The sequence below is a fragment of the Garra rufa genome, chromosome 9, assembly GCF_049309525.1.
Source record: "Garra rufa chromosome 9, GarRuf1.0, whole genome shotgun sequence".
Classification (NCBI taxonomy): Eukaryota; Metazoa; Chordata; class Actinopteri; order Cypriniformes; family Cyprinidae; genus Garra; species Garra rufa.
This window is the reverse complement of record NC_133369.1, coordinates 41,168,816-41,189,606: the sequence shown is the minus strand read 5'-3', so window position 1 is coordinate 41,189,606 and position 20,791 is coordinate 41,168,816. Positions and strand designations below refer to the sequence as shown.

At 35.9% G+C, this 20,791-nt stretch overlaps 2 protein-coding genes across 2 annotated transcripts in view; one reads left to right on the top strand and one right to left on the bottom strand.

Annotated features, from left to right (window-relative positions):
* Positions 1-93: 93 nt before the first annotated feature.
* On the top strand, positions 94-9,060 carry pmvk (phosphomevalonate kinase). Its single transcript, XM_073847734.1, has 5 exons — positions 94-229; positions 319-382; positions 6,925-7,077; positions 7,631-7,760; positions 7,840-9,060. The coding sequence occupies exons 1-5, from the start codon at positions 141-143 to the stop codon at positions 8,010-8,012; spliced, it is 609 nt and encodes a 202-aa protein (XP_073703835.1). The 5' UTR covers positions 94-140; the 3' UTR covers positions 8,013-9,060.
* Positions 9,061-11,041: 1,981 nt separating this feature from the next.
* The window catches only part of arhgef2b (rho/rac guanine nucleotide exchange factor (GEF) 2b), a 53,662-nt gene continuing 43,912 nt past the window's right edge, over positions 11,042-20,791 (bottom strand). Inside the window, exons 19-23 of the mRNA XM_073846970.1 lie at positions 17,047-17,102; positions 16,894-16,935; positions 16,756-16,806; positions 16,335-16,680; positions 11,042-12,416 (exon numbers count right to left, since the gene is read on the bottom strand). Of these exons, the coding sequence (XP_073703071.1) occupies positions 12,364-12,416; positions 16,335-16,680; positions 16,756-16,806; positions 16,894-16,935; positions 17,047-17,102 (548 nt within the window). The 3' untranslated portion in view covers positions 11,042-12,363. The remainder of the gene's footprint in view (positions 12,417-16,334; positions 16,681-16,755; positions 16,807-16,893; positions 16,936-17,046; positions 17,103-20,791) is intronic.

The window sequence follows — 20,791 nt, the reverse complement described above, 5'->3', positions numbered from 1 at the left end:
GCTTATGTATTTTAGTGGCTGCGTTATGTTTGTTCATTACGGTAAATCCACCTAAAGTCGTTCCCGTTTGAATAGTTGTCATACTGAACATGTGTCGGTTTTGTATATGAATGTAGAACACATTTCATGGACTTACAATCATGACAGCTACACAACCAAGGACCATTCTGTTATTCAGCGGGAAGCGAAAGTCAGGGAAGGACTATGTGACCGATTTAATACAGAAAAGGTGAGCTCTCGAGTTTTATGTTAACATAACACTGTTGGGTGAATAGATAAAATGCATGAATAAACATATGCTCTTATCCTAAATTACAGATTGACAACAGATATGTGCTGTATACTCAGACTGTCTGCACCTCTCAAACATCAGTATGCTAAGGTAAAGTACACATCCGCTGCCTTACACTATTTTAACTCTGGAAAGCCTGACATATGAAATAATATTCAGATTTGTTTACATTGCCTTATTTGTTTAGACTACCTGCCTAAATAAATAAAATGTTTACCAGTGTGTTTTATGTTTTGTATAATTTTTGATACATCAGGCTTTTATGAGGCAAAATATGTAAGTGTGATATTGGATTATATGAAAGTTCGTTTTAAGGAGGAATGAACTGTTTGGTTTTGTTCGGGGCAAAACATGCAGTTTTTGTTGCAGAAGTTGCCAAAAAGATGAAATTCTGATACATTTTCAGAAAAAAAAGAGTGCAGAATTTGTACTTTTAGGGGTACAGTAACCTCATAAGGACAGCTTTGTACCTTCATTACCCCTAAAAATATTTGTAGCCATAGCCAACAATACGTTGTATGGGTCAAAATTATCGATTTCCCTTATTTATTTATTTATTTTTTACATTTCCTACCATAAATATATAAAAACTTATTCCATGGAATGTCTGGATACTGGATTCTGATTGGCTGGCAGGTGTGCAGTAAAACCGAACTACAGTAGTTCCAAGCAGAGCTCTTCACAGAGGACCCGGGACCCGTACGGGTTCGGGTCTATATTTTAAATGGTTAGCCGGGTCCGGGTCGGGTCCAAATCTATTACTTCGGGTCCCGGGTATGTTTAACTTGTGTGTAATACCCGAGTCGATCGGAAAACATCGCACCTTCCAGTGTCAGTCACCACTTTGCACGTGTTTTGTAACTTGCAACTTGTAAAATTATGATAAGAAAAGTGTGAGAGGGAAATAAAAAAAAGAAGAAGATTAAATAAATAAATAAAAACGCGTGTCGCGTGACCGCAGCAGCGAGAAGCAGAGCGCGGGTAAACGGACGGTCGGTGATCACGGATTCCTTCATGAGTGATGTGAAATAAAAAGCCTTGCACATTTATTTATTTCACATGAGCAACAAAATATGAGATCAAAAATGAACAGTCACATTAATGTTGTCTGTGATGTTTACACTGCATCTTGTTATATTTTAATTTTTTGGTCAGGCTCAGCTCAGAGAGCACTGCAGTGATAATAGAAAATATGGTGGAAAAAATACACTCTTTTCAGAATAAGCTATTTACGCTATCAAGCTGTCTCGTGCTATACGTGCGAATTCCTCCTTTAAGTTTCATAAGATGACCACTAGGTGGAGCTCTAAACATATGTTTTGTATTGCTTTATCTTACTGAAGAAGATACTGTTATTGAAGATGCATGCAGTAAAGTTTACCGCATTCATTGTTCTGTGCCTTTTTGGAAAAAAAATGTTTAATTATACATTAATAATATTAATTAATAATAAATTAACTAATAAATAAAACAATTGCGCCGAGTCTTTATTACAATCTGGGGGGCACTGGGGGGCAGTCGTGGCCTAATGGTTAGAGAGTCGGACTTGTAACCTAAAGGTTGCAGGTTCGAGTCCCAGGTCCGGCAGGGGTTGTAGGTGGGGGGAGTGAATGTACAGCACTCTCTCCACCCTCAATACCACGGCTGAGGTGAGTCCCTTGAGCAAGGCACCGTTCCCCCAACTGCTCCCCGGGCGCCGCAGCAATGGCTGCCCACTGCTCCGGGTGTGTGTTCACGGTGTGTGTGTGTTCACTACTGTGTGTGTGCGCACTTGGATGGGTTAAATGCAGAGCACAAATTCCTTGTATGGGTCACCATACTTGGCCTCACTCACCCCCTTTCCTTTCCTTCCTTTCCAATCTGCAAAAGTATCGTTATTGTAGTTCAAAAGGGTAAACACAACGGTCGAAGTTGACTTAGAGAGAAAAAAGTATAGCATTAGTCATTCGTCACCGACCATGACAGCGAGTAGCCTGCCCTAAAGTAACTATTAAAGCTGGAATAGTGGATTAAAAAGGGTCTTTCTGTCGGCAACAGCCTAACATGTAAATGTACTGAAGGAGGTCTGTATGCAACGCTACTAACAGTAGTTTACGCCAAAAAAGTTTTTTTTTTTCCTTCGCAACTTATTTATAGTTAATAGCAGTTTGCTGTGCAATATGTGCCAATCGGGTACAGTCGGGTCTGTGTCTTCCCAGCCGAGTTCGGGTCCAACTAGTACATTTAAGGTATATTTCGGGTCTTCACGGGTTCGGGTCCCACTTTAAAATAAAATACGGGTCGGGGTCGGTTCCGTCCAGGACATTTACGGGTCTCTTCGGGTTCGGGTACGAATTTTTGGACCCGTGAAGACCTCTAGTTCCAAGTCAGTTTAATCACCGTTCTATATTAATGTGCTGCTTTAATTGATGCACGCAAAAGCACAGAGAGAGAGAGAGAGAGAGAGAGGTCGGAGATCGCATTGTGCTGCGCACATACATAAACTTCTTGTCAGCGTTTGCCTGCGATCATTATTAAAATAGCCTAGATACTAGATCGCTACATTATATTCCTCAGCAACGGGGCAGTAAAGATGCTGTTTTTGAATGAATTGTTGTTTGTAGAGAGAGACGCACAGCATGCAGGCAGGTAACGTTAACGTTACGCTAGGCATGGGATGATAACCGGTTTCAAGGTTTACCGCGGTTTGAAAAAGTCACGGTTTCAAAACCGCAAACAAAAAAAGTTATACCGTTCCTACGATATGTGTATTTTCTGTGTCGTCAAAGTGGAGCGCAGGACTCTCTACTAGGTTGTGTGTGTGCGTCCCTGCAGAGAAAACAATGCAGCCCCTCCCCCAGCGGTGAGTGCTGACGGGATGCACTTTTTTCCAGGGGTTTCAGTACAGCGTAATCGATACTGCGTCACCAGGCAGGCGTGGCCTATTTGAGAATTTGCATAGGTCACCGATCATGCGCAGTTTCGTGCACTTCATATTCATATATCATGAAATACCTGTCCACGATCGCAGGGGTTTCGTGCACTTCATATTTATATACAGTGTCTTGAAATACCTGTCCAAGATCGCAGGGGTTTCGTGCACTTCATATTTATATTCATATACAATATCTTGAAATACCTGTCCAAGATCGCAGGGGTTTCGTGCCAGATGCACTTCATATTTATATTCATAATGAAATACGTTACCTGGCCACGATCGCAGGGGTTTCGTGCCCTTCATATTTATATTCATATACAGTATATACAGTATTTTGAAATACCTGTCCACAATCGCAGGGGTTTCGTGCCCTTCATATTTATATTCATATACATATACAGTGTCTTGAAATACCTGGCCACGATACCGTTGTAAAACATGATTTATTTTCGTAAATAGACTCTACACGTTTTACATTTCTGGCTGTTTATTTGTTTTCGAAAATCGTTTAAATGTAAGATTTTAAAACATAAAAATAACCTGTATGACTGTGTTGTCCTTCATATATCCATCAGTGCTGATCCTAGGTTTTGAAATGCCCGCGCAAAAAAACTTCCTTACTGCGCATGATCGGTGACCTCTCTTAATAAATTTTTTTTTAGAAAGGGGCGTTTTCCCAACGCCCCCAGGGACGCCCATTTTACGTCGTGGTAATGAAACCCCTGGAATTTAGTGAGTCCCGAGTGCTGACAGGCGCGTGTCTGTGATTGTGCACGTGATCCGCAGTCAGTCCTTTTAAGACAAGTCATGTCACTCGGCGGCCATCTTTGAAACGCCTCTCGGGCATCAAAGTGCAGCTCCTATCTCTTTGAATGGGGAAACATCAAATTCTCCAAAACTGTTCGCCAAACTTACGATTAAATTTCATATTTGAAATCTCCAAAGAAATCCAACAAGAACTGCCTCATAAATATAGTTCCTTGTGCTTGAATAGCATTAAAAAAACGCTTATTTTTCCGGCTAGATGAGCCAGTGCGCATGCGCAGTACTGAACGCACGTCTTAGAGCGCCGGCTGTTTCTATAGCAACCGGGACTTCTAACGGCAGATGCAGTGACGCGCTGACTTTACTAATCAACGATTGGCTCTTTCACTAAGAAGGCGGAGCTTCGCGGCCATGATGACCGTTTCATTGTTCCCCATTCAAAACTACACGAGTGACATGTCTTTGGTATTCTATAGTCTTTGGTGAGACTCAGCGGTAATATAAGTTCAGGATGGCTAAAGAACTCGGAGGTGAACCCCCACAACACAGAGTGGGGAATAGCAGACTATATGTACTAACGTTACGTTTCTGTGATTGAACATTAGTACAACAATTAAGTTAAAGTGAAATCACGTCTTTGCTTTTAAGCCTTCAGTCACGTTAAAGGTGTAGTGTGTAGGTTTTGCGGCATCTAGTGGCGAAGTTGTGAATTGAAACAGTCCACCGCTCACCCCTCCCTGTACAGAACTACGGAAGCCGATACAGGATTAAGATCTCACCTTTTTTGACAGCTACGAATAGTGAGATTTCTTGTAAAATGTAATTTAAGGAATTATATTTACTAATCATTCAACAAAACTATGTTATTGTGAATATTACTGTTACTTGTTCATCATTGTGTCAGTGTTTTTTTTTTCCCAAGCTGATAATTCTAAGTTAATAAAGACATAATGGGTCATTAAGGTCTTTACCCCTGAAAACATAGTTATTGCACCTCTGTCTAGAGATCATCTTAAATATTACACAGTGCACCTTTAACATCTTTTCAAAATCACGGCATTAAAAAAAAAAAAACCCTTGCTGGCTCTCACGTGCCTTTGAGTATTTGTTTATTTTTGGAACTGTCACTAATGGTCATATTTTTGCTTTGATTAGTGATTGCATTTTTTTCCATTTAGAAGGATTTGTTTTTGAACATTTTATTTTGTTGATTATTGTTAAGCTGCAGGCTTAGGCTCACACAAGTGACTGAAATTTAATTTAATTAAGAAGATATAACTATTTATTTTAATTATTTTGCCTGATGTTCCATGTTACAAAATGTTCTAAATGTTTTCTTAAAATAAAATATACTGTGTTCAGAAAAAAAAAAAAAAAAAAACTTTAACCAGAAATTTAAATATAACTTTGTAGAGCAGTAATTACAATACCGTGATACCGTGAAACCGTGATATTTTTATCCAAGGTTATCATACCTTCAGAATCTTATACCGGCCCATGCCTACGTTACGCACACACACAACTGTCATCTCTCTTGCCTTCACACTCTCTCTTGGTCGATCGATAACCTACTGAAACAAATGCTATATTTCATTCAAATAAATGTGATTTTACCGGACTATTTAATCTCCGAGTCTGATTTGAAGCGGGCAGAATGGTAGAGCTGCGTGTCATAACTGACGAAAATAACCGTCTTTTTTATCCATTCAGTCAAATTTTGCGCTGCAAATATCAATCCTAGTTTTAATTTGTCTATAACCATGGAATAAGCGGGATAATCAACGGTTTGCCGTGCGTTAAAGGATTTAAAATGCACTTCGCGGAGGCAACCACCCTCCGCTTCGCGTCGGGCGGTTATTAGCCTCCACGTCGTGCATTTAAAATCCTTTAACGCACGGCAAACCGTTGATTATCCCTTACTTAATTTTTAATTAGTAACATGCATTGCTAAGAACTTCATTTGAACAACTTTAAAGGCGATTTTCTCAATGTTTTGATTTTTTTGCACACTCAGATTCAAGATTTTGAAATAGCTGTATTCTGGCCAAATATTGTCCTATCCTAACAAACCATACATCAATGGTTTATTTTTTTTACTGTAAATCAATTAGGTTTGAGAACCTAATTGATTCGGGACAAACTGAGACAGACGTAATCCAGAAGAACTGTGGCAATGTCTCCAAGATACTTCAAGAAACCTACCTGCAAAGCTACAGTACTGTTAAAAGTTTTAGGCACTTGTATAAAAATTCTGTGAAATAAGGATGCTGTCAAAAATAATGTCATAAATAGATTTTCTTTTAAACCCACATTTGGTGTGACCATCCTATTAAAGTAGCCTTTGCCCTAGGTGCACTTGCGGATAGTTTTTCAGGTAGCTTTGCAGGTAGGTCTCTTGAAGCATCTTGGAGACGTTGCCACAGTTCTTCTGGATTTAGTCTCTGTTTGTTCCGTTTCTTTATGTCATTCCAGACAGACTGGATGAAGATGAGATCAGATCTCTTTGATGAGCACCGACTGTTGTGCAAACAAAAATCTCACTGGATTATTACAATTAATGGCAAAATTAATTTGGAAATGTAAACTGATATTTCCTACTGACACACTACAGCAAAAAACAGAAAGACTTAGCTGGTGAAAATACTAGTGTTCTAATAATTTTGGCCACCACTGAATGAAGTCAATTCCTGTCAGGTTTACACAGATGTACTATAGGAACCACTGGTATAGTTCATTATATTGACAATAACCATGTTCCATGAAGTCTGACACAAAGAAAATGTGTCTTTAAAGATTATTTATTAACTGTACTGTGATAACGGTAATTGTTAAAACTTTTTTTGTGAGTTGAAAAAGGCATTTAAATGTTGAGGTGAATTTCTTAAAACATGGTTGTGTTTGTGTTCTGAAAGGGAAAGCTAACAGAAACTGATGTATTTCTGAATATCAGGACCATAAACTTGACTATGAGGAGCTGTTGGGTTCTGGTCAGTATAAGGAGAGCTATCGTGCTGACATGATCCGCTGGGGTGAGATGAAGAGACAGCAGGACTCAGGCTTCTTCTGTAGACTGGCCATCAAACATGCCACACAGCCCATCTGGGTAGGAGCTCTCCCACACTCAAACAACCTGCAAGCTGGAGGAGTTCTAGAAGTCTTAGAGTTATTTAAAGGGATAGTTCAACCAAAAATGAAAATTCTGTCATCAATTACTCACCCTCATGTTGTTCCAAACCCGTAAAACCTTCATTCATCTCTGGAACACAAATGAAGATATTTTTTAGATGACCCTCCATAGACAGCAACGGTACTACCACGGTTAAGGCACAGAAATAGTAAGGGCATTGTTAAAATAGTCCATGTGACATCAGCGGTTCAAAAGTTCTTCTGTCCCAGGACAGTCCTCCTCCATTACTGAGGGTGTAAAAGTGTAGGGTGCTATTATCGTTAATATTGTAATCATTAATTCATTTGTTAAAGTTTTATGAATTCTTTGATTATCACAAATTAATTTGGTAATTCAAACTGAATCCAGAAAAAACTGGAAAAAGGAAAACATTTGAATTTCAATAGTTAAGAGTTAACAATAATGCAAGCTAGTCATTTTCTTTTCTGATATGTTCACTGACATGCATCACATACCATCCACTGCTCAGATAATCAGCGATTGCAGAAGGATGTCAGACGTGCGGTGGTTCCGTGAAGAGTTCCCTGGTAAATGCGTCTGTGTTCGGGTGGAGGCTTCTGAGCAGACCAGATCACAGAGGGGCTGGAGATTCACCACAGGTAAAAAAAATAAGAAATCGACAGAAAAACATATAACAAACAGTGTTGTAGTGATTGATAATGGTGTGATTGTGTCCAGGTATAGATGACGCTGAGTCCGAGTGTGGTTTGGATGAGGGTGTGAAGTTTGACTGTATCATTAGGAATGACGGAGCTGATGACATTCTGGAGAAACAGCTGGGAGATCTGCTGTCACTGATCAAATCACGGGAGGAGGACTCAGAAACACAAAATAACTTTAAACCGGATTAATAAAAGCAGTTTTTCACAGACAGCCCTGTATATCCTGCTCACTGGAGAACATACAAACTCTTCTGAATTTCACTGAATGGTTCTTGCCACCCTTTTGGCATTTTCTTTTTGCAACAAAGGATCATTATTTTCATTGTTTTTCAGTGTTTGGTATTTTCCATGTAAAATATTAATTTATTTAATTATACAAATGACTCTTAGAATGAATAAATGAATAAGAAGTGATTTTTCAGGAGACATGTTAAAGTAATAGTTTGACTACAATAAAAATCCTGTCTCAACCCCCAACTTGTTATTTACTTGAAACTCAAGGGTGAAGAGTGAAAGAACTGTTGACCTTGAACTGTTTCTGTCACAAGCACATAATGATATAATCTAAAGCCATATGATATTGCTAAGCTTTTTTCCAAAAAGTGACTTGTTATTGTAAGAATGGCCAAGGATCAGCGATAGCCACGTCAACTGATCGGACAGACCAAACCGTAAGTCGTAAAGACTTGAAACTTGGAGGGATGGTAGTACTCACACCATCAACAACATCACCAAGGCTCACCCCAATTGGCCTGATGGGGGCGCTACAGTGATCAAAAGCATGATGTTGCTCATAACAACTTCAGAATACCTGAATATTATGGATTCAGAATACCTAATAAGAGATGATGCCAACCCCTCAGAGGACCGCCGATGATGGGGTCGCCAGATGAGCTCCAGAGACGGATCATCAATGAAGACATCGCCAACCTAGACGGCCATCGGCGCTACTCCACAGGAACCTGATGAGTTCTCTACAATCTGACATTGGTACAAACTGCTGGTTTCATCTGGCCAGAGGAGAACTGGTCCCCTGACTGAGCCTGGTTTCTCCCAAGGTTTTTTTCTCCATTTCTGTCACCTGTGGAGTTTTGGTTCCTTGCCGCTGTCGCCTCTGGCTTGCTTAGTTGGGGACACTTTCCAGCGATATCATATACTATTGTGATTTCCGGATTTCTAATTGATTGTTTACAATAATGCGTTACTTACACACTATTGTGCTGTTTAAATACTGTGCAGTGCTTTGACACAATCCGTATTGTTAAAAGCGCTATATACATAAAGGTGACTTGACTTGACTTAACTCCCAAACAGTCGGAAATTATTATTATTATTATTATTTTTTTTTTTTTTAAACAACTTTTGTGAACTAGTCCTAGGTTGTTCACCCGATCGAAACTAAACCAGTGCAGGAAGATTCTCTGAAGAGCGAATATCAATAATTATCATAAAAAACTTTGAACTTTCGACTCACCATTGCAGAGGAATGCCAAAATGTTCAGAAGGGATGGTGCCACTTTTGGTAAAATGCCTTTAACTCCTGAACGGAATGAGATATCTTCGCCAAACTCAGGACACTTATGTAAGAGCTCAACTTGAGGTCACAAGACAAAAATCCACAGGAGCTTGGCCACTTGGTGGCACTATAAGAGTGAAAAAAACAAACATAAAAATGGCTATACCCACACAACCATTTGTCCTATCAATATGAATATCACTGTGCGTGGTCTTGGTCCAAAGTGCCACAAGTGTCTATAAGGACATTTACATATCTAAAAAACATGGCTGCCATTGGCCGATGAAGTTTGAGCACCCATTAGACAACACTAGTTGTGTTCCCTGTCACAGACAGCTCCAAACAATTGCTTATAAATCTCTCATTATGCTATATTATCACCAACTATTGGATACAATCTTTTTTGTCAACTTGTTTTCTTTCATTTAGAACTGGTTTTGTGTTTCTTTTTGCATCTGATTAACTGTAACCTTCATTTATCCGAAAGTAGGCACCTCATTTTTTGAGTGAAAAAAGCATATTTTCACAATACGACATAAAACAAAATCTAAAAATTTGCACTGTTTATCACACTAGTGTGTTTTAATGTTTAATCAGGTAGTTTGCTTTTAAATGGCTTTATTTTGTACAAAATTGCAAAAAGTCACTCTTGTGATGTACCCGGTCAAAAATGACCCGACTCCAAACAATTGCTTATAAACTCATTATGCTATATCATCACCAAATATTGGATCCAATCTTTTTGACAACTTGTTTTCTTTCATTTAGGACTGGTTTTGTGTTTCTATTTGCATCTGATTAACTGTAAGCCTCATTTTCTAGGGAAAAAAGCTTTTTTATGAATAATTTTCACAATATGAGCTAAAAAAAAATGAAAATTTGCACTGTTTCTCACTCTATGCTTTAATGTTTAATCAGGAAGTTTGGTTTTAATTTTGTGCAAAATTCCAGTCACACTTGCCAAAAATGGCTGGCCAGTAAGAGAAACAACTAGTGTTCAGGAGCATGTTGTGATAACCTTATGGTAACCTGGATTTCTCAAAAAGTGTTTTTAATCATTGATTCAGGTGGTTGCACTAAGCTTTTTAAATTACTTATTTTTTAATATGTGCTTAAATGCCTTAAAGTGCTTGAACCCCGGTAATCGCTGCTTGCAGCTATATATTTTTGTTTGTACTATTTCCTAATTTGAAAACCTAAAATTTGCTGTAATTGTCAAAACTGGGACAGGGTACCATTAAATAAAGGTTCGTTTCTTTAAGGGTTTCACCTAAATGTTAAAAAAGAAAACAGAATGATTATGGTTGATCAGACAGGGATGCACAAATAGAGACGTTTGACAATTGTGAAAATGACATTTAACATTCATTACACAACATTCAAAGTTGTTACGTTAAAGATATATGATTGGTCAATTATTTGTAAGTAAGCCTGTAGTTTTAACTAGTCAAAATTGCATTACAGATATCTGAATTACAGTAAATAGTGCTGCAAGCTTGTCATACTTTTCAGAGCATCTTACACAAGCCTAAAATATGAAACTATAATTGCATTTTTAAATTCAATTTTAATCCTATCTGAGAGTGACATCTGTATAAAACGCTGTTTTAATCAAATGACAGAAATCATACACTTTGCACTTTGTGCGATAGGAAAATGTTCAAAATGTATGGTGTAGTTAACGAAAAAGAGTACTGTAAATTGGTTATCAACGCATTTATATAGATGCAAAGCAAAGTGACAAAATACATGATTACAGGGATATATTTAAACACACAGTACAATGAAAAATGAATAAAAAATGCAATATATAAACAATGATTTAACAGCTACGTTTAAAGGGCGCTGTTCTTCCTCGAACATTCCAACATTTATACATACACAGTATCAACAGCGTGACATGAAACAAAGCTTTAGTGTGATTTCAAGTGGTCAGAAAAGAATGTACAATCTTTTTCCACTTCGTTTCATTATCAATATCAACATTAATATCTTTTTTGACCAGTACAAGAGAAAACCTCCACTGTTCATAACATTTATTACCATTTACAGAAGGTAAATTATAGTTATAACTGCATTCAAAGTCTTTTCTGCCAAGTAAGCAGGGCATTCAATTTGCTGCATTTCATACATTTTGTTTTTACTCTAATATCACTTCTTTTCAGCAGAAGAAACTCCTTCCAATAATATAACAATAGACAATAATACAGCTAAAATTGACATTCGATATATTAAAACTGGAAGTCAGCACAAGCACAGAAAGTTTCCTTCAGTCCTTTCATTAAAAGAAAACACATCATTATCCTTTTAAATAACAGCACTGTAAAATGTAGACAATGTTTGCAAAAAACATTGAAAATCCTGAAAAAGCTTATACAATGAATGTAATATAAAATGCAACTTTATTCTACCGAGTAAAGGCCTGTTCACACCAACACAAACTTAGTCAAATGTTTGCATTTTGTCTGTTCAAACCAATGAACGAAAATGCAAAACCACTCTCCGAGAGGAGAAGACGCTTATAGAAAAAGCAGAAATACCCTGATTGCTCCAGTACAGAAGACAATAAGATTAAAACAGTATTTACATGTTTTCGAACAGCCCTCGCTATGGTGGTCATCAAACACCAAATACATGACTGCAGAGACAGAGAAAAGATTCGGACTTCTTCCTCCGCTATTCACTGTTGTTTAGCCAAACACTGTGTTCGTGAGCGCCACAGACTCATTGTTTTATGTAACAGCAATGGCTCTGGACAAGTGACCAAAAGTGCAAAACATTTTTTGCAATAAGATAGAAAAGAGAATTACATTCCCTATTCGTAAAAAAATATCTGTCTCATTGCCAGCATTTGAATGTTAGTGTCGGATGCATTAACAGCAGGTCATTGAAATGAAATTTAACCACACCGGATTTTTCTGTATTTGGTGTGGGGTGAACAGGCCTTAGCTCACAACTGACTGATGAGGTGAGTTTCTAGAGTTTTGGAGGAGGTTCAGGTAGGATCTTCCAGTTGAGCTGATGTTAACTGTGAGCTTCAGTCCCACACTCACTCTCCTCTGGAATATCCTGCAGATCTGAAAACAAACAAACAGAAAAATAAAGCATGTTTGTGAGGAATGATTCATATGATGAAGACTAGAGGAAAAAAATGGTTAAATGTTAAAGGAGTAGTTCACTTTCAGAACAAAAATGTACAGATAATGTACTCACCCTCTTGTCATCCAAGATGTTCATGTCTTTCTTTCTTCAGTCGTACAGAAATTATGTTTTTTTGAGGAAAACATTTCAGAATTTCTCTGCATATAATGGACTTCTATGGTGCCCCTGAGTTTGAACTTCCAGAATGCAGCTTCAGATGGCTCTAAATGATCACAGCCGAGGAAGAAGGGCCTTATCTAGCGAAACGATTGGTTATTTTCTAAAAACAACTTATGTACAACTTATATACTTTTTAATCTCTACACAGAGTACACACAGAGCTGGACAAGACGAGCATTTGAGGTTAAAAAATATTATATAAATTGTATTTGGTTTTAGAAAATAACCAATCGTTTTGCTCCATTTTGGAAGTTCAAACTCGGGGGCACCATAGAAGTCCGTTATATGCAGAGAAATCCTGAAATGTTTTCCTCAAAAAACATAATTTCCTTGCGACTGAAGAAAGAAAGACATGAACATCTTGGATGAAAACGGGGTGAGTACATTATCAGTAAATTTTTGTTCTGAAAGTGAACTACTTCTTTAAGGGGAATCTCATAAAAACATTTTTTTTTTTCATTGTGACACAATTAAGCAAAGTTTCTTTTTTGTTAAGTTCATTATTCTCATTCGCAATGTTTCCATCATTACCATTTGCTCAAATAGCAAAAGAAAATGGCGTTTTCATGACTTTCAAAAAAAGAATGTATACATCCTGGTTTTGCCACATTAAATTTTAAACATCCTAAAATTACTAGATTAAAGTCGTAATATTTTGAGAATAAAGTTGAAATATTATGAGAATAAAGTCGAAATGTTTGGAGAATAAAGTCAAAAAGTTTCAAGAATGAAATCGAAATTATGAGAATAATGTTGAAATGTTTGGAGAATAAAGTCAAAATGTTATAAGAATTAAATTGTAGCAATTAAATGTATAATATTTTGAGAGTATAACCTGCACATCAGTGATGTGCGGGTTGATCCAAAATGAGCGGGTTGCCCGCGGTTACGAGTCATCCAAAAATATTTCTAATGATATTCGGGTCGCGGTCGGTCGGGTCGTTTGAAATAAAGATGCCAATTAAACCTTGGTAATTTATATAGTACTAGACACAATTTTCTATGAAATACATAGACCTACACTTTATTGGCTGAATAATATTTACCTTTTGAATGTTGAGCGTTATTAACTGTTGAATAAATGCTGACGCGGGACAAAATGCCCGATTTCCCAACACGTTGAACTGAGCAATGCCATTGTATCATTTTAATAGGCTACTTTTAAACGCATATAGCTCAGTAATGTCAGTTTTATGTATTTTCTGAGGGGGGTGGGATTTTTATTGGGAAAGTCGGGGGAGAGACGCACACTTCGATTAGACTGGATAAACACATGCAGCATATTAATTGTTAAGAAAACGGTATTCCTAATAAATGTGCCGAATATTTTGATTATGTCCAATGCTTCGCTTTCTTTTTGGAATTATTAGACACATTTCACTATGTCTTTTCAAATGTCTAGGTCTGTTTAATTTCCCTAATTATAAAATTTATAGCACTATTTGTAAACGTTTATTCAAGCAATAGTATATAAATTCTCTCTTGTATATGCTTGTTTAAAACCAGGGATTAAAAACGAATTCCAAATAAAAACTGTATTTTTTCTTTACATTTCCAGAGAGCGAACCGAACGAAATTAAACATTATTTAATAAATTCAAGGCACTATAATTTCATTATTCATTTGATACAACTACTATAGCTATACAATTAATATACATATAATAATATTATTTTGTCATATTCGTGATTCCTGAATTTATATATGAAAACTTTGTTTTGAAGTGCATTTGTTATGTTTGTATAAGAAAATGTGTTAATTTTTAGAAGTTAAGAAAAAAGGAATTAGCTTGTAGTCTATATATTTAGGGCTATAGGCTAATCTTGTTCTTAACTTTTATTACACTGCAGATCGAAATAAAATAGTTCTTGATCATATTTAACATCGGAGAATCACTGACATAATTTAGAGGCTACTTCAAAAAACGAAACTATTTAAATCTGTACAAAGGAAAGACAAAATAAATCACAACAAGAACAATCTGTATTTTTCTTGTAATCAAGAACATTTCTTTTGACAAAATTACCTAATTAATGCCAAATGATGTTTGACAGTGAACGCATCTCCACCGCATGGCCACATATAATCGCTGCTGTCAGTCGCAAATATTAAACATGTGGGTCAGGAAGCGGGTCGGGTACAATAGTTTCTTTTTTTTTTTTGCGATCCGAGTTGCGGGCGGGTTAGTTGAAAACGTCAGTCGGGTTCGGGTTGTTTATACATTGACCCGTGCATCACTGCTGCGCATACAAATGGCCCAGATTGCAATAATGTGTTTTTCAGGCTCTTTAATGGCGGGACAGATTGGTGTATTCATGTAAAACAATTATCTTTTAGATTACAATGAGACATTTCTTTCGTTTCATTTAATTTCAGAAATGTGTTTTTCCTTTATTTCAAGGTTTTAGCACAATATAAACGTGAAGGAATACAGCGATCTGTCAAACCACAATAAGGAGCGTGAAAAACACATTATTGTAATAGACATATTTATTACACGGCTCTTTGGAATGCTTGATTCTGATTGGTCAGTTGAGACATTTGCAGGTTCGTTCTTTTCAAATAATCACCGCTCCAAAGTAATAACGCATAGCCGGTACTACTTGTATGTTTAAAATCCCTCCGTGCCAACAAAGATTACCGTTTGGCGCCATCTTGTGACAAACACTGGACAACCACAATTAACAATGGAAAATTTCGACATTAATCTATTTAAATTGTCTTACTAACGTACATAGTTTGAATGTTAGTCACGTGGTACTATATCGTTTCGCGGAAGGATAAAAATGTTAATTTAAAACAAATATGCCAATAAAAGGTTTCAAATTCATATTCATGTCCAGTTTTTTTCCTTATGTGGCAAGTAGCCGTGTAATAAGCGGGATAATGTACAGGCAGCCTGTAGTTATCGCGAAATAAGCCCCTTCAGTGTGATACAAGACCTGATCACACTGTCGGAGCTTATTTCTGCAATAACTACCGGCTGCCTGTACATTATCCCTTACTTGTATTTTGCTATAAAACTGACAGATCGATTCGGTGCTCCCAATCCGGGCTAAAAGGCTAGAATATATTCTCAAAATAATGTAATTGCTACAAATTAATTCTCATAATTTTGACTTTATTCTCACAACATTTTGACATTATTCTCGTAATTTTGATTTATTTATTATATTATATTAACAAAACACTTTGACATTTAGTCTCGTAATTTTGACTTCATTCTTGAAACATTTTAACTTTGATTTATTGTCAAAATATTTAGACTTTATTCTCATAATCTGACTTTATTCTCAAAATATTACAACTTAATTTTGTAATCTTAGAATGTTTTTTTTTCATACATTGTGCATAAAGGAAATTATTCTGTAAATGTATTTCCATTGTCGTTTATGCGCATGCCTTTGTATCAAATACAGTAAAATGTATCTTCCTCATTCAAGCACATACTTTTTAAAACAATATTCCAAAATTTGCATGAAAATACATGGATGGAAAAATACTTATTGATACATTTGTATAGGTTCGCTTTCATTAACTATACACCTGCACCTATCTCCGCTGCAAAAACATTGAGGAAGAGAGGCAGGATGCATGTTCCCTGAGTAATAGAACTAAGGAGAGAAAAGGGAAAGGAACACTCCACAACTGAGAATTGTTTTAAGAGAACTCACCTCTGGGACTGTCAGCTGTCACTGGCTCTTGCATGCCATCTACCTGAACCGTTGTTTCCTGTGATATCAATGTGTCCTTTGTGTCTTTAAGCCGCAGTTCTTGGAGTTGTTTTTCCAGCTTAATTGGTGCTCTTTCGCCCGTCTTGTCCTGGGTGCCCCGTAGTCGGATCACTTCCCCTTGCAGCAGGTTGTATTTGCGTTGTAGCTCTGCCAGATCTTCTTGAGTACCTGCAGGACCACCTGTCTCCAGAAGAGCATCATGTGGTGCAGCCTGAGCTGTTGTAGTGGGACACAAGTCTTTCTGCATGTACACCTCCAGGAATGAGTCCTGCTTGACCACTGCAGCCTACAGACACAGCAAAAATGAATAACTGAGCACATACTTGTCTAAAATCTCACTATGTCCCTGGCTAAATCTCACCTGTAGTGCATGAAGCTGAGTGCTGAGGTTCACAAGTCTCTGTAACACCTCCTACAAACACAAATAGTTTGTATGGTTATCTCCATTTTATATTTTCATCATTAATATTTAAATTTAAAAAGGTTTCTTAAGGTGTACCTCATTTAGCATCTTGTCCTGCAGCTGGTTCCCATTCCTGTCCTGTAAAATGTATTAATAAATAATAATAATAATAATAAAAAATGTACTGGAATGTCTCATAATGACAGAGAAAGCCGAGGAACATTTTGATGTAAAATATCAGACCTTTACCTTGTCAGATTGACGGTTTATGTCATGGGTCCCGTTAACTGATATCGTTCGTTTATCTGTTAAATAAAAAGAAATATGAGGGATGACAAGCAAATGCTGGAGTTTTATTTCAGTCAAAGCCATGGGGACAATATAATACAAGATAAGCAATATAGGAACTGTATTAGTTATATTTATGTCAAGTGAATATGATATACTACAATGTCCAGTTAATATTGTCTTGAGTGACAATATTACTGTCATTAATGACACTTATAAATATATTTATAACAAATTTTAAAGTTAGGAGGGATTATTCAGGGTTAACTACAGAAACAACTAGGATTAATTAGTTATTTCTTTTTAATTAATCAACAGCCCTAATACATAAATGGGCCATTCTACAGAATTCAGAGTCAGAGTTGGAAACGTCTTGAAAAAAATGTCTCTTTTTAATTAATTTATATGTATGCAAATGGTATTTATCTGGATCCCCATTGGCCACTACCAAGGGGTCCATCAAACACAAAACAACATAATATGCAAGGTACACATTTCTAGTAATTGTACAGTTAATTCTCATATTGTATTTTCAGAAACTTTTGGAATATTTGTCCTCTAACCAAGTTTCATTCTACTGAAAAGCAGAAACAATAATTTAATTCGAAGGTTTATATTGACCTATTAAGATTTTGCTTACACCTAGATCGTAACTATATATTTTTTGTCAGAGGTTAATCCATAATTACATTTTTAACAATATTTCAAGTGTAATTTATGAGATTTGTTGTATTTTGAATCCATTTTTTCTTTGTAAAAGGCAAAAGTTGATCATACTGATTTCAAAGTCAAGGATTCATTAGTTTGAATATACATTGAACCAAGAACTATCATAACATCTTAGCTGATAATTTAGTATACTTTATTTTTGATAAAACATCCCATGTTTTGGTAGTAACCACATCACATTACACAATTTTAACCCACACACTAAAACACTAAAATACAAAAAGAAAATGGCCTAACTGTATTAAAATTTTGCTTTTTTTCCCAAATATGAGGATTATGTGTTTGCATTTCCCGTTTCAGTAGTGACTGTTTCGGTAGTACCAAAACTCCACCAAATATTTTGGTAGTGACGATTTTAAATACTTTTAAACCTAGCTCAAAGATTCTAATCAGCACATGGTTAGCTAGCACAGTTCTGAACAGTGGTACACATGTAAAAACTAAATGTTATGGAATAGCTCCTAAAAAAAGTGTGCTTAATTGCAGAAAAAAGGTGTTCGGTAGTGACGTTCCTTAAAGTTACACAAAGACTTTTGAGGACATTTACCTCAAAATGATGAGACCTATCTACTCACACCTTGTAGCTGTGAGAAATAGGGACACAGGAATATTTCTTGATCATAAATTGATGGGTTTATTTAAAATCAGTCTTGGCCAATATACTAAAAAAATACACTGCTTCGGTAGCGAAGAATGAAAAATGCAGGACACCTTTTGTTTACATGAAGTTTCATAATATACAAAGAAAATATAAAATATTTTTTTTTTTACTTCACTTCTTTAAAAGAATCAAAAAGATACTTTTCAAAAACAACAATGGAAAAAAAAAAAATAAAAAATCTATATCATTTTTATAAGTTAAAATTTAGGTTCCGGGACAGCCACCTCTCAGTTGAAAGTACCCAAAAATTTGATGATTTTATATATATTAAACTTACTAATATTTAAAATATTATTGTGGGTTTCAATAGATAATAGAAGGATCTTAATAAACATCTAAGATTTTACTGCAAAAAATGCTTTTCTTACTTAAACATTTTTTTTTTTCATTTTTTGTCTTGTTTCCAGCCGAAACTATCTAAAAATTATTAAATCAAGAAGGATTTTCTAGACTAGTAAAAAGTTATTTACTTGTTTTATGAAAATACAAGTTAAAATTAAGTGAGTTTTTGCTTAGAACAAGCAAAATAATCATATTTCAAACAGAAAACAAGAGTATTTTTCTTACCCCATTGGCAGATTATTTTGCTTGTTTCAAGCAAAAACACACTTAATTTTGACTTCATTTTCAGAAAACTTGTCTAGAAAATCCTTCTTGATTTAAGATTTTAGATATTTGGGCTGGAAACAAGACAAAAAAATGAAAAAAAAAAAAAGAATTAAAAAAGCAAGAAAAGCATTTTTTGCAGTAAAATCTTAGATGTTTATTAAGATCCTTCTATTATTGATTGAAACCCACAATAATATTTAAAATATTAGTAAGCTTAATACATATAAAAGTATAATTTATTGGGTACTTTCAATTGGGAGGTGGCTGTCCCGAACCCTAACCCTAACCCTAAATTTAAACTGATATTCATATTTAGGGCTGCAACTAACGATTATTTTAATAATCGATTAATCTGTCGATTATTTTTTCGATTAATCGATGAATCGGATAAAAAAAACCAAGGGATTTACAACCCTTTATTCAAAAACAGAACTAAAATCTTTAGAAAGTGCACGAACATGTTGCTCCTTGAACTGTTATAATAATAATAATAATAATAAAATAAAAATGGACTAACACAAAAAACATACACATGTATGCTTTACATCTGCCAAATATATAGACTAAATAAACTAAAATTACTATCCGTCAAGACAGCGGCTTGCTGTGGTGTACATGCTGCATTTCCCATCAAGAAGCCTCTCAAATTAAATTCCTCAGTGCGCATTAAAAAAGTCATGTGACTTTGCACGCTGGAACGGGATAACTTGACTAACTTTCTGCTACATTCATTCTGCCATGGCGGTGTTTAGTGTCCTGCCATCAGCAGCGACCAGCTGGAAGAGTTCCGCATTCAAATGCACGCAAAACTGGCCTCAAAGCCCCAGCAAAAGTAATTACCATGAATGTGTCAAGGCAAAAATTAAGAAAATATTCGAATTACTTATTAATAAACTAGTATTTTCTGATTCAGTGTTGCAAAGATGAAATTGACGATCCTGCCATCTGCTCATTAATGCCTAATGCATCTTTATGGATTAGCTAATGAAAGAGTTTTGTTTTCGATTTTAATTATTTCGTTCTATAGTAAAATAATAATTTAAAGCTTTCTATAGATATTGTGTTTGTGAGGCAATTACCTGGGTTTCGGTTAATTATTGTGAAGCGCTCCTGTTTAAACCAAAGATATCAAGCGTATTCTGTTTGTTTTCTTTAAGAGCACATTTTGTTGATACTGTGAGTACACACAAACTAAGGTAGACCCTTTACAGTTCCGGGTGGTAAATTACTCTTACCTTTATGAGCAAAAAAGAAATTCCACATTGCACTGGCGTCTCCATGCCCTGCAAAGCGCGCTTCTGTCCGCATAAACTTTGGAATTATCTTGATTGAATGATTAAACTAATATTGTGATATGTTTTAAGTTTTTTATATCAATGGATTTTAATTTAAATCGCGATGAATTAAGCAGGCTTTTGATCTGTCTGCCGCTGTTTGCTAGGTATAACTTTAAAAAACAAAAACTTGAATTTAACAAACAAAAAGTGTTCCAAATATATCTCTAAATTAACTTTATAAACTAAAGGAACGAAAATAAATGTAATCACTTTGCTATTAAAATCAGCAGCTGTGTAATGAGGAAGAGAAAGAGAAAAAAAGACAGTCGGACTGGAAATTCAGTCGGCCAAAAATTGATGAGCTGTCGGACATTTTTACAAGGAATGTTTGTTTAATAACCTATTTAATACTCTTAGGCTACTTTCTTAA

Coding starts and splice junctions, on each gene's coding strand:
- pmvk (XM_073847734.1), top strand. CDS start 141: ATGACAGCTACACAACCAAGGACCATTCTGTTATTCAGCGGGAAGCGA. Junction 383..6,924: donor TCAAACATCAGTATGCTAAG/GTAAAGTACACA, acceptor TCTGAATATCAG/GACCATAAACTTGACTATGA. Junction 7,078..7,630: donor ATGCCACACAGCCCATCTGG/GTAGGAGCTCTC, acceptor TCCACTGCTCAG/ATAATCAGCGATTGCAGAAG.